Genomic DNA, 12,927 nt, shown 5'->3' with positions numbered 1-12,927 from the left:
AGCAGGCTTTATCTAACATACACTTACTTTAGAATCATTTTATAGGATAAATAGCAGGTATATCTTCCCCTACTTTTAGTAAATCTAGCTTTAGGTAAAAAGCTGGTATAACTGCTATAAGAGTTTTGTGCTAGGGTCACGTGACTCCATAAGACTTTTTACCAAAAGACCACATAAACTGCAAGATACCTTGCGGTTTCCCTAGAACCCATTAAGTAGCGCAACTGGGGCCTTGTAAGCCTCAGGCATCACATGCCTACCAGGCCTTACAACTGCCTTAGCTTTAATGAAATCTACCTTTACTAAATAAATAGTGAGTATAGCTTCTCTTATATTTAGTAAATCTCTCTTTAAATAAACAGTAAATATAGCCTCCCTAACTTTTATTACTAAATAAATAATAAGTATAGCTGCCTTTACTACTAGTGAAGCTATAGCTAGATAAACAGTGGGTATATTTACTTCTACTTTAAGTAGATTTACCTTAGTAGGCACACCCGCCTTTACTGCTTCTAGTGGGTCTATCATTGAGGGCCAGATAGCGGGCATGGCCTCCGCTGCTTTTACTTCCTCAAAGGGACCTACAACAGGGTTTCAAACAACTAGCACGGCTGTTGCTAACACCAATTTTTTGGATTTTATCTCCGAGTAAGTATGCTTCTAGGCAAATCAACATAACAGACGGCATGGCAGCGCACAAGAGAAGACCGAAGGATCTCGCGTAAGAATTAAATGCCTTGTGAATAGCCGCAATTCACGCCCCATCACCCGTCAGGACTTACTGTAAGCCAACAAAGGCAGAAGCTATGGGTTTTGGGATTCTTATGGATTCCCTGATCCCTTCCTCAGCTTCCTCCTCGTCCACCTCCAGTCTCCCCTCACCACCGCAGTCAGCCTTGCCGTACAGTGACCGAGTCTAACCTGGGTTGATCAGCTATCACCAACTCGCGATGACTGTTACTCTCAGCAACCGACAGCTTTAAGCCCAACTCCCACCTTTCATCGACACCATCCTACCAAGACCACCCCTAAAAGGATCAGCGACTGCAATGTAGGAAGCAGTATTAACTGACGGGTGATGATTAGAGCAGTTGCAAAGGCCATTTCAGTGGCCCGTATCCAATTTGAAGGTAGCTGGGGTAGAGGCGAGGATCTATCTTGCATAAGATCCAACAGCGACTCTACGGCTCTTTGCCTCCAGAGGGTACTACCTTATACACTGCACAATTTTGACAGTGGAACGGTTATGCCCAGGTGCCGCTGGCGCATGGGCTGAGGTGAGATATTCATACCAAACCTACCAGTAGTAGATACCATAGTATCATCCACCTGCAGCTCCCGGAATCGCCGAGATGGAAACGCCAAAAATGGACGCAGTGGTTCGAGCAATGACTTGACGGTGTACATTAGAGATTGCTGTAACCTGCGAGTAGTGCTCCTCGGATAGACTCCCTGCCCAGGTATTTCGAGTGTTGATACCATAGTGTGTATGCTGCGCTCATATAAGAATGTAACTCCGACTACCATACCATATCAGCCTAATAGTCTACGAGCCGCGATACTCCTAGATTATCGAGACGGGTACTATATTAATTTTGGTTCCAAGTACCAAGGGATCAAGAACGTCGAAAATGAACCGGGTTCGTCTCGAGTGCCTCGATGCGAGGCCCACCTGGCAGATTGTTCAACTAGTGAAGTCGAGGGAGAGGGTGAGGGTGAGAGAGGTAGTTGAGGGCCCTCGATGCGAGGCCAAATCAGTGCGTCCTGGGTCGGTTTCTCTGGTTTGAGAGGTAAAATGCGGGGAAAGGTCAATCATCATAATATCGACGATTTGATAGGTCTGGGCCAGGTGCTCTTACTCTGAGAACCAATTTAAGCCCCAGGAATACGTCCGCCCAGAGACCATCTATCGTTCTGAAATCATAAGAAGAATATGTTTATGACAGTAAAATGCAAATGTGCATGGTATCATTAACTCGCTATAACCCATAAAGTAAAACCGTAATGCAACAGACCCCAATCAAATCCAATCAAATCCCAGAGAACCAAAGTCTGAAGTACGCAACTACTCCTCCTCGGGCTGAACCTGCTCCGCCATCAACAGCATGGGCAGATGCACCGCCTCGTACGAGACCTTCATGCCGGTCTTCAGCTGCTGGGTGTGCTCGGTGATGGACTGGCGGCGCAGGATGAGCTCGCCGCCAAAGTCGGAGGTGATGTAGCCGAAGCCCTGGGCGTCGTTGTACCACTTGATGGTGCCGGTCTGGCGGTTTGCGGTGGAGTTGGCGGCGGCGGGCATTTTGGCTTGAAGATTTAGTTGGGCTGGTTCTGTTAGTTATTATTCCAGGGAGTATAGTATAAAGATGGGTGTGGTGGGGACGGGACGTACCTTGAGCCGGAGTAGAAGAGGTAGAGGATGAGATAGAGGAGGACTTGGTATGTAGAGGAAGACAGATAGAGGATGAATTTGACATGGACTTTTTTTTTTCTTTTCTCTTTCAACAGGCACTAGACAGTTGCGATCCCCTCTGGTATTTATAAAGGAGGTCCAGGATGATATCATCCGGTTCTTCCCGGTCCTCGGCAAAGAGTCGGAGGACTGACGAGATGGTTACAGATTCGCATTCCCCGCGGGTTGGCGATCTCTGTAACAAGTGGAGCCCAGTCAGGGCAGTGCATTGGCTGTCTTTTCCGCCGTGATGTAATGATCGCCTCGACTGATCTCCAATTCCCCAACTTCGCCATTGTTTGTGAGGCGTGATCACCCCATTGACTTATCAGCGTACAACGTTCTACTGTTGTTATCGAAGGATCGATAAGATTGTTGTTTCAAGAGAGAAACATGCGAGTATCTGCCCATATCTACGAGAATGCCCCGGGTTGAGTCAGACAGAAACCGATAACTCCATCCATCCGTCCGGACCGGTGTGTGCCGCGGTGAGGCATTTATTTTCTCCTCCCTGCATGTGTCTGCGTTCTGCCAGGAGGGGAGAACCGGTCCGGTCAATGCCATGCATAATGGGCAGACTGATGCATAGGCTCTTGCAGAATTGGCTGGAGTCTAGACCTATTCCAGGGCGTGGTGGACGGATTCAGCAGCCTCACGTGCGCATGCCATCATAAGCTTCCACTATTTCAGCTTGGCCAAACCCCGGACGACTCGTGGCGAGGCTTTTCTCATTGGCAGCACGCGCAGGAACCGAATTTAATAGTCTGCCCGGCTGGAATCCCCGTCTTTGCCACGAGGGGAAAAGTCAACTTCCCCGCATCCAGAGTCTCCTCATTCTGCCTGGAGTTGAAGGATGACCAGGTGATATGTTATACAACTGCCGAATAAAGTTCAGACTGGGTAATCTCTTGTCTATCCTTGGCCTGATTGATTGTATTGATGCAGACAATGATCTTCGTATATGTATAGTGGGGAGCACCGAGTGTACTCTGCAGACCCTCAAATAAGGGCTGGCCTAGATACCAAGCATGCGACCTGGAAGCGAGATTAACTGTTCCATTGAGTCGAATCAACAAATAGCTCATAATGGACACGTCCTTGGGGTCCAAATAGCCGTTGGAAAGGCCAACTTCACTAGCCATTTGGGATTGTTAGATGGTGTCTCCATATCACGCTCTAGCCAGGAGCAGGTAATGCCAAATAACTAGCAACGCGGAATGTAAGCCCGCCATCAATATAAGTCGATATTGATGCGGGGAAGACCGCCAGAGTTTATCGGATCCGACTCAAGATTAAACCTTGATATGAGCACACGAGGTGCCGCATCAAGCTCACGACAAGGGCGGTACCAATAAGATACCAAGCCTAGATTTGTGGCATGACTTTCTGACCACTGCTATAGGTGAGTGGTGTCTTTCTTAGTCGCCAACACCAAAGTTCCGGTCAAACCTCGTTAAGGTTCATGGCGGACGGAAGGACCAGTAGAATTGCCCAAGTGCTCGCTTCGAGGCTCGCGCTCGCCACGGGATCTGAGTCCTGGAGGATATCAGTAGCCGCCTCATGTAAGATAGCCAAGAAGACATCTTGCAATACGTGGAGTCTTGCAATTGCAGCAAAGTGAGTGGCTGATCCGCCATCGAGACGATGCCCGAGCCCGCGGTCACGGGAATGAGTAGATGAGGCCTGATGGATGGAAAGATGGTTATCTGATGATTTCATTATCTGGTCTGACCTTTAGCCGCCCTCATGGCCGCTCTCGGATGGTTCATCGTATCTCCCCGAGTATGGCGACGATTGTGGTGGTGTTGATGGCGGGTTGGTCTCGACGATAATTCGGTGCCTCACCAGTCAGGCAGAAAGACTGGGTGGCAATCAGAGTCAAATCCCGTGATCAGCCATCCTTATCGCTCTCAAGCCCATCGCATCTAAATCATCTCCAACAAACACACCCTATCCTTCAGAAGCAAACCGCCGACATGGGTGGCGATCTGAACTTGAAGAAGTAAGCTCTTTTACTCCCCTTCTTCTCATCAAATCACACCTAACAACACAACAGATCATGGCACCCCTCCCTCCTCCGCAACCAAGAGCGCGTCTGGTCCGAAGAAAAGCGCGCGCTCGAAGAACGCAAACGCATCGACCAGCTCCGCCGCGAACGCGACGAAGAGCGCCAGATACAAGAACTGCAGCGGCTGCAAGAAAGCGCGGGCGGGACGCGCCAGCACCAGCGCGTCGACTGGATGTACCAGGAGCCGTCGAGCGCGTCGGGACACTACGCCGAGGAAATGGAGGGATATCTTTTGGGGAAGAGACGGATCGATGGGATATTGTTGAAGAATGATGAGAGCAAGAAGCTTGAGAAGGGGGCTGCGATGGGGCCGGGTGCCGCTGGTGGTGCGGCGCTCCCGCCGGTCGTGCATAACACGCGCGATACGATGGTCAAGGTTATGGCGGATCCGTTGCTGGAGATTAAGAAGCGCGAGCAGGCGGCGCATGAGACGATGGTGAAGGAGTCGGTGAGGCGGCGGGAGCGGGAGGAGGGGAGGGAGAAGAATCGAGAGAGGGAGAGGGATCGCGATCGGGATCGCGATCGGGATCGGGACCGTGAGAGGAGTCATAGGCGCCGACGGGATAGCGGGGATGACTCGCATCGGTCGAGTCATCGGCGTCGGCACCGCTCGAGATCAAGGTCGAGGTCGAGGTCGCCGCGCGAGGACAGGGATCGGCGCCATAGGGATCGAGACCACGATCGCAGGAGTCATCGGGACAGGGACCGCGACGGGGAGCGCGAGGATAGGGGTGATAGAGTCCATCACTCGAGCAGTCGTCGGGATAGGGACCGCGACGAGCGGTACGATCGAGCAGCGCGCAGGTCCGCCTCGCCTCGATCTGACCGTCGCCGCGACGAACGACGAGACGACGATCGGAGAGACCGAGACGAAGCCTACCGACGCGATAGATACAGCCGGGACAACCGTCGAGATAACCGTCCTCCGCGGGACAGAGACATAGACTCCTTCGGCCGAGACCGACCTCGAGACCGCGCACAAAATAGCCGCAATGGAGACGCACCCGCGGCCGCAGAGCAACACGCCAAAGACCTAGAAGAGCAGCGCCAGCGTCGACTCGCCGAGATGCAGTCGAACGCCCAGGATATGGAATCCACACGCCGGCAACGCGTCGCTGAGGTCACGGCCATCGAAGAGAAGCAGCGCGAGGAGGATGATAAGCGGCGGACTGACCGAGGTCAGTTCATGTCGGGCTTGCATCGGCAGCTGCAAGAGGATAGTCTGGATGAGCGGATTCGGCGGAGTCGGGGTGCGTTGGCGAAAGATGAGGATTGAGCCTCCCGTACCGCCTTTTTGTTATGTTCATTCCCTGTATTATTCCACGGCGGTCACATTTGAACAGATTGAGATGGCATTTACTCAACCCAATATAATAACATGACTTCAGGTCTTCCACCCAAGGAATCTCATTCACTTACGATCTCAATCGGCCGGTCGGTGATCACAGTCTAGACATAAGTAAGGGACATATCAATTCTACAAGAGGTGCAAAAGCCTCTAGAAACATCGCTAGAACAATGTGCAAGTTACAAATACAAAGCTAAGTTAGAATACCTCATCCAAAATCACCTCACAGCAACAAAAGCTCCCCCGTGGCCGCTCCACCGGCTAAATGCGGTTGATACGCTTGCTGTTGACTCTGATTAACAACATACTGCGTCTGCATCGCGCCGCCGCCTCCAAACCCGCCGCCCTCGCGGCCGCCCAGATCCAGCGCTGCCATTTGCTGCGTTCCCACAGCGACACTGTTGAAGTAGTTATCCGCAGCATTGACGGCGGCGCTCGTGTTCCCTGTTGAGGTCATGGCGGATCCGTTCGCTGCCGCTGCCGCTGCCGACGCTGCAGTGGGCGATGTGACTGGGTTTGTACCTGGAGGCGGAGATTGGAACTCCCAGTTGTTTGAGCTATAGTCTTCGACGGGTTTTTGCAGTGCCGGGCTGTATTGAAGACGGCGGGCACGGGCAGATCTGAATACCTGCTGAACCGGCTTGAGGTAGACAGTTGCGAGGGTACCGACGTTGAGGCAAAGTTCTTCGAGTGTACGGTTGTCGAGTTTCTCGCTCTCGGCAGAAATAGGTGGTTTCTGGCCCATGACGACTTGGCGAGCTGTCGTTGGGTCTGACGACAGAAGTCGCCAGTACATGTATCCTCTGTCGCGGAGATCGGGGTCGTCTGTTTCCTCGGTACACCATTTGAGGACTTGCGGAACGAGCTGTTGGCCCTTTGTTGGGCGCTGAATGAACAGCTTGACTGTTGCTGTTAGGAGGGCGAGCTGCACTTCGATCGTCTCATCGTGGAAGGTAGCAAGATAGTCCTGCAGGAGGTCGGCCGAGTTCTCGATGCGGTCGGCGTACTGGCCGATGATCCAGATGACGGCGGCCTTGGCTTCTGGCTCGTCCAGGTCGTCGATGTTCTGAATGACCTGCCCGATGATGCTTTCGTACTGGTTGGGGTATTTGCGGAAGATGTTTCGGATGACGACGGTCGCCTCTTGCACAATATATGGAATTTTGGCGTTTACCAAGTCCAAAAGACAATCGATGCACTGCTTAGCCGCCGACTCAATCTTGATAGCGAGTTTTCCAATTGCCCTAACGGCCTTGCGAACAAAGTGGACATCAATCTCGGTTGCATATCTGAAAGATTAGCAAGGCTCATACAAAGGACGGACAATCTTACTCTCTCAGTTCTGCCAGCACAACCGAGATGTTTTCCTTGGTGGTCAACATGAAGATCAACTCGAGCTTTGTGACTTTGACGTAGATGGGGTCATTGTAGTTGCAGAAGAAGACTCGAATATCATTTCGCAGAACTTCGGGCCGCTTCTGCAGGATGAGAATAGCGTTACGGAGGACAAGATATTGCACCTCTGGCGGTTTTGACAGAAGTGTCACAAGAGGTGGTGATAGCTTCTTGGAAAGTGATGTGAGATGCCGCTCTTCGCCGATATAGTTCATAAGATAGAGGATGACACGGATTGAAGTGAGGACGACGGCCGAGTTCTGGTGGGAGAGTCGAGGAGCTATACGTTCCGCTAGTAGGAGGGCTTCGGCGGAGTCTTGTGGAACGTAGGACATGAGCGCTTCCAGAATATAGGATTGGCCCCATCTACGGGACGTTAGTCATAGACGCGACAAAGGTTTGGTTGTCGTACTCTGAGCAGTCGGGTAGGATGGAAACTAGTTTCGACGCACTCGAATAATCGATCGTCAAGGATATCGTTTCACTCCGACCCCAAATGTCCACCAATGAAGCCAGGACGCTAGATACAACCGTCGGGTTTTCATCCTTCAGCATCGCATTCAGTCGGTCAATCAAATCGGATGCCTCCACCATCTTCCTATCGTGTTCGTAGAGTTTAGCGACGCAGAAAGCGGCGGTCTTGCGGACGTATGGGTCCAGATCCCCCATCAAATTCTTGAGCGGCTGAACAGTGGCCTCGACATATTCTCGGACGTGAATGTACGCAATTGTTCGAAGCGCCAGTGCGCGGACCAAGGGATTAGTCGCTTCCATATCCTGCGGCTGTTAGCCTTATCCAGTTGACCAGGGCGAGTGCCGTACATTGACCAATATCGGAAGTGCCTTTAGTGCAATCTCAGGCTTCATTCTCGAGTAGTTGACCAGGAACAGAAAGCACCTAGACAAAGGTCAACACTCTATCCCCATATCCACAACATCCATCCGAACATACATCTTCTTGATCTCCAAACTCGGCAAATTCATACAGTCGATGATGTCCGGAAACAGGGCAATCATGTCGTTATTGCTCATAGTCATATTGGCGACGATCTTCTTCAATGCGATCTTCTTGGCCGAGTAGTTTTTGTCTTTCTTGCCGCCGCTGTTCAGTTCCTGCCGGAGCTCGGCGACCTTGCCCTGTGGAGTGCGAACCCATGGTGGTGAGCTAGTGTAAAGATGAGGCGCGATAAACATAGAGACAATAACGAATGTGTGCTGGGTTGGTGCGAATGCAGGAAGCAGAATGCCGACGCCGCACTACAAGTGTAAAAGCAAAGAGAGAGGGGTATCAAGACCAAGGAAAGAGCAAGGCTAGTTCGCGGGCATGGTCATGCGGCGGCTGGCACAGAGGGGGGCAGCGATAAACCATCGCGCGACTGGAAGGCCAATGCGACAGAATTATAGGATTCCCACGTACCCTAGCGAACAACTTTGCATCGCCCCCGCCAGAACTCATGGTGGCTTATATAGCTTCACGGCAGCGAATCGGACAGGTCTTTTCGGTTCTTGAAGGATGTGGAGTTCCCGGTATGATTCGCGTGGCTGCTTCGAGCGCAGTATCACATATAACTCGCTGGGTCGAAGAATGTAGCGGATGGCTTCGAGGCGACTCCTTAGCTAGCACGGTGCTTCGAGAAGTCCATGCCTTGAACGGTGACGGATTTGAACTGGAGGCCCAAAAGGGTCAGCGTGGCACAAACGAGCGCTACTGCAGGCGGCAAACTCACCTAGACCCAGCGATACCAATCTACCCTTCAATTGCGAGCGTGAAATAATTGAAATCATATAGCGACCGAGAGAATAGGAGTTCGAGGGCTGAGAATCAGGAGTGGACCGGGCGCCGCCAATTCCGCGCCTTTTGTGGAGAATCTTTTGCTTCCTGATTTTCCAGGCGCTGATCCAACTTCCTCCGCTGTCATCCCGCTGCGTCGAGCTGAGCTCCCTTGAGCTCTCTATCGCAATCCTCAACAAGCTTCATCACAATGGCCACCTCGCAAACTCTCCCTCCCATTCCACCCCCAAAATGGGTCGTCGATCTCAACTCCCCGTTACCGCGTCCGTCGGTCTCGACCTCCAGCATCCCCGACCCGCCTGGCTTCTCGCGCAAGGCTACTAAAGGCGTACGCAACCCCGACGTCTATATGTCTTACGCAAATTAACGTACTAACTCTGCTTTTAGCGCTCAGAAAAATCCACTGCCTCATCCGCCCCCTCCAAGCCCGCCGAGACCGATACGCTGAAGCTCAAGAAGGCCTGGGAAATCGCCCTTGCGCCGTCGAAGCAGATCCCCATGAACGCAATTATGATGTACATGTCCGGAAACAGTCTACAAATTTTCAGCATTATGATGGTCTTCATGCTGTTTAAGGGGCCAATCCAGGGCCTCATCAACACCAACAATGTCTTCGCCAAGTTCGAGTCGGAGACCTTGCGGGGCAAGCTGCTCGGCGTGAAGGCTATGTATGTCCTAATGCAGGTTGTGCTGCTGGGGCTGGGGATCTGGAAGGTTAATGCTATGGGACTTTTACCGTATATTCTTGACCTACTACTAGGGGTTTATGCTGGCTTGCTAATATGTGACGACAGGACTACAAGGTCGGATTGGCTGGCTTGGGAATCGGAACGGCAACCTTTGGAAACAGTTCACTTTGCTTTTGGTTGAGTGCTTCGACGTCTTACTCGACGCGGGGAGTATCTTGAGGCGAATGATATATGAAATAGGAACATTGAGTACGCAATTCGCTTGTAATACTAATAACGTGTCTTTGTAATAATAGAATGTATCGTACATCAGCGGATAGGTAACCTTTTCAACTTCACTTTTGCAGTGCCTTGCGGCAGGCTTCTGCGAAAATCTGGCAAAACTGCCACACCTCTTCGTACGTGTTGTACAAGGGCGCGGGTGCAACCCTAATAACATCCGGTTTCCTCTCGTCAATCACTACCGCGTGTTCTTCCAACACCTCAAGAACACTGTCTAGCAGACCTGGTGCCAGGCGTATGCTGAGCTGAGCGCCGCGTTCTGACGGATTCGACGGGGTAATGATAGAGAAGGGCTTCTCAGAAAGGCCGTCAAGAGGAGATTTTAGGAGGAGGTGCTCGAGGTATCCCGTGAGACTGAGCGACTTTTGGCGGATCTCTGCCATGGATGTCCGATTAAACAATTCCAATGACGCTGCAACTGCGTTCAGATCCAAGACAGAAGGATTTGACAATTGGTATCCTGCTGCGCCGGCCTGAGGGACGAAATCTACGGCAGTCAGTATAACTCGCCAGTGATCTAGGACTGGTGTACATACTTTTGTCCATTAGGAACCGAGTGGCTTTGTCTCCTCCCCACCAGCCAGAAAGTCGAGGGCGGAAGGTCTCCAGTTCCCCGTCGCCTTTGGTTGTCTTCACCTCCCCATGTCTTTCATGGACGAAGATCCCAGCCATGCCGCCTGGACCGCTATTGAGATACTTGTAGCTGCACCACGCAGCAAAGTCCACATTCCAGTCGTGCAGTTGCAAGTCGACGTTGCCCGCTGCATGGGCACAATCCCAGCCAACCACGATACCTTTAGACTGGGCATGTGCAGTGATCTTTTCAATGACAAAGTACTGGCCAGTATAGTACTGAATAGCAGAAAGCAGAAGTAAAGATGTGCTCGAAGCATGTTCATCGATAACCCGAAGTATATAGTCAGTTTCGAGAATTGGATGTTCGGGGTCCTGCGGTTCGATAAGTACCATAGCATCCTTCGGCTGAAGGTTATGGTGCCGTATCTGAGATTCGACGGCATACTAACATGTCTCAGGTTAGTGATGACCGGTTTCACATTTCAGAAACCTACATGATCACTCGGGAAAGCCTTCCCTTCAATGATAATCTTATACCTCTCCGCAGTTGGCCGGTAGAAGCTAGACATGAGGAGATGCAGGTTTGCTGTCAGACTGCCCATAACCGCCACTTCGCTCTGCAGCGCTCCGACAACAGGCGCCATGAGCTTTGCACCTGCTGAGTCGACATCAACAAACGGAGGCAGCAGTTCGTCCTCGTGATGGACAAAATGTCCGGTAACACCTTTGATGGCCCATGTCCGCAAGTAATACTCAATGTATCTCTTGGTATTGCGCGGTTGGAGACCTAGCGAATTTCCGCAGAGGTAGATACAACGGTCGTCCGAGCCATCAGAGACAGAAGCTAGAAGGGTCAGCGGCGTACTCCGGGAACACAGAGGATCACTCGCCTTCAGAGGGGTCTAGCGTTTTCTGCTTGAGGTCCTTTGCGGAAGGTATGATGAATTCTTCTCGGAAGTGACTCAGAGAGTCTTGAGAATCTAGAGACACTGCGTATTCCCTTGTAAAGGCCCGGATATCGTCCTTGTACGGAAGTGGCGGCCCATTCTTGATCTGCTGGAGACGGAGTCTGGAACCCATTTTGAGGACTAATTAGAAGATATCCAGGTCTGCCTTGGCTGAAGTAACTATGTTTTCAAGGCAATCCGTCTGTTATAGATACGAAAGTATGGAAAGAGAAAGTCAAGCCCCGCGGTATATTCCTAGCGCACCCGCCTGAGATAACCCATGTTTCTAAGCACTTTCCCGCCATTAGGGGTGGCACGCTTACCCAAGCTCGAAAATTACATGTTTCAAAGCTCACATATCTGCTGAACAACCAGATCATTGTCTAGGCAAAGACAACATAGTGATATCAAGCAGAGATGAAGGTGCATAAAAATCTATGCACGTATTAGTAATATGACTTCATGTTCGGGAAATCGTTTCTGCCGCGGAACTCCGACCACCGTTCATCCAATCACATCAAATGGATTGCTTCCACTCGATGGGAATTGTATGATTATAAAGCCTCCAAGGTAGTTGTCGGCCTCGCTCAACGCCGTTTAATCACTTCCGCATCATATACCAAAATGTCTCGCCCAGCTTTATCGACCATCGTTCGCCGGATATTCCGCGCTCGCCCCTCCTTTTCCGCGAGCCCGTCACCCGTCTCATGTCCGAGTCGGACACCGGGCTTCTCCGCATCTTTTTGCCCTGCTTCATACCGAACACCAGCGGCCTCAATCACGACCTCTACCTCGATCTTTCCTGCGCCGGCACGGAGTGCCCGACCTAGGATTCCGAGATCATGTCTCAACCGCGCCGAGCCTCGTTCAGCGTTCTCTTCAACAGCTACAACCTCCGCCGCGCAAGTTACGCAGAACCCGAGGACGGGTGAGAATGGAAATACACTTATGGTGCAGATCTCAGAGCGGGCCGCAAATGTACGTTGAAGAGTCCTATGCGAATTTGCTTCAGTGTCGCTGTGTTGGTCGGGGCATACTCCGGTGCGGGCGTGGCAAAGGTACGACTGGGATGCGGAATGACATGGACGGATGGACACTGACCATCCAGCATGGAGGATCGGGAAAGCCACTGCAGTACATACACCGTGCTCAGAATAAACCAAACAACATACGACCACAGGGTGTGGAGAACAGGGCTTCCCGTCCGCTCAGCCGTACTTAAGCCACACGCCGGCTGGTTAGTAGTATGGTGGGTGACCACATGCGAATCCCAGCTGTTGTATGTTTTTTTTTTTTTTGTTTTTTTTTTTGTTTTTTGCTTTTTTAAACGTTGCTCTGTCCGCATCCTCAGCTACTTGCTCCTCACCTACCAATCGCACAT

The 12,927-nt window shown here is 51.5% G+C and overlaps 6 protein-coding genes across 6 annotated transcripts; 3 read left to right on the top strand and 3 right to left on the bottom strand.

Annotated features, from left to right (window-relative positions):
* Nucleotides 1-2,065: 2,065 nt before the first annotated feature.
* Nucleotides 2,066-2,474, bottom strand: BDW74DRAFT_179554 (cold-shock protein; the record flags this gene model as incomplete). The annotated part of the gene is made up of 2 exons (XM_073729487.1): nt 2,066-2,322; nt 2,390-2,474. 2 exons carry the CDS (start codon nt 2,472-2,474, stop codon nt 2,066-2,068), a joined length of 342 nt encoding a protein of 113 aa, XP_073582284.1.
* An 880-nt stretch (nt 2,475-3,354) lies between these two features.
* On the top strand, nt 3,355-4,108 carry BDW74DRAFT_155757 (uncharacterized protein; the record flags this gene model as incomplete). The annotated part of the gene is made up of 2 exons (XM_073724886.1): nt 3,355-3,985; nt 4,031-4,108. A coding segment is annotated over exon 1 (176 nt), but the record flags the coding sequence as incomplete, so codon positions are not given.
* Nucleotides 4,109-4,297: 189 nt separating this feature from the next.
* On the top strand, nt 4,298-5,931 carry cwc25 (U2-type spliceosomal complex subunit CWC25). The gene is made up of 2 exons (XM_073732618.1): nt 4,298-4,451; nt 4,506-5,931. Exons 1-2 carry the CDS (start codon nt 4,426-4,428, stop codon nt 5,791-5,793), a joined length of 1,314 nt encoding a protein of 437 aa, XP_073582282.1. The 5' UTR covers nt 4,298-4,425; the 3' UTR covers nt 5,794-5,931.
* A 9-nt stretch (nt 5,932-5,940) lies between these two features.
* BDW74DRAFT_36537 (putative AP-2 adaptor complex subunit beta) lies at nt 5,941-8,623 on the bottom strand. Its single transcript, XM_073732619.1, has 5 exons — nt 8,213-8,623; nt 8,083-8,158; nt 7,673-8,037; nt 7,198-7,626; nt 5,941-7,154 (listed from the first exon to the last, which is right to left on the bottom strand). Exons 1-5 carry the CDS (start codon nt 8,452-8,454, stop codon nt 6,089-6,091), a joined length of 2,178 nt encoding a protein of 725 aa, XP_073582281.1. The 5' UTR covers nt 8,455-8,623; the 3' UTR covers nt 5,941-6,088.
* A 551-nt stretch (nt 8,624-9,174) lies between these two features.
* BDW74DRAFT_155752 (ER membrane protein complex subunit 4) lies at nt 9,175-10,011 on the top strand. Its single transcript, XM_073724885.1, has 3 exons — nt 9,175-9,380; nt 9,440-9,789; nt 9,847-10,011. Exons 1-3 carry the CDS (start codon nt 9,243-9,245, stop codon nt 9,920-9,922), a joined length of 564 nt encoding a protein of 187 aa, XP_073582280.1. The 5' UTR covers nt 9,175-9,242; the 3' UTR covers nt 9,923-10,011.
* On the bottom strand, nt 10,000-11,946 carry bna5-1 (kynureninase). Its single transcript, XM_073732617.1, has 4 exons — nt 11,490-11,946; nt 11,094-11,443; nt 10,560-11,043; nt 10,000-10,510 (listed from the first exon to the last, which is right to left on the bottom strand). Exons 1-4 carry the CDS (start codon nt 11,677-11,679, stop codon nt 10,077-10,079), a joined length of 1,458 nt encoding a protein of 485 aa, XP_073582279.1. The 5' UTR covers nt 11,680-11,946; the 3' UTR covers nt 10,000-10,076.
* Nucleotides 11,947-12,927: the final 981 nt, after the last annotated feature.

Source organism: Aspergillus multicolor (assembly GCF_047715735.1).
Source record: "Aspergillus multicolor strain CBS 133.54 unplaced genomic scaffold BDW74scaffold_18, whole genome shotgun sequence".
Lineage (NCBI taxonomy): Eukaryota > Fungi > Ascomycota > Eurotiomycetes > Eurotiales > Aspergillaceae > Aspergillus > Aspergillus multicolor.
Note: the sequence above shows the minus strand (reverse complement) of the source record. Positions and strands in the feature narration are given on the sequence as shown.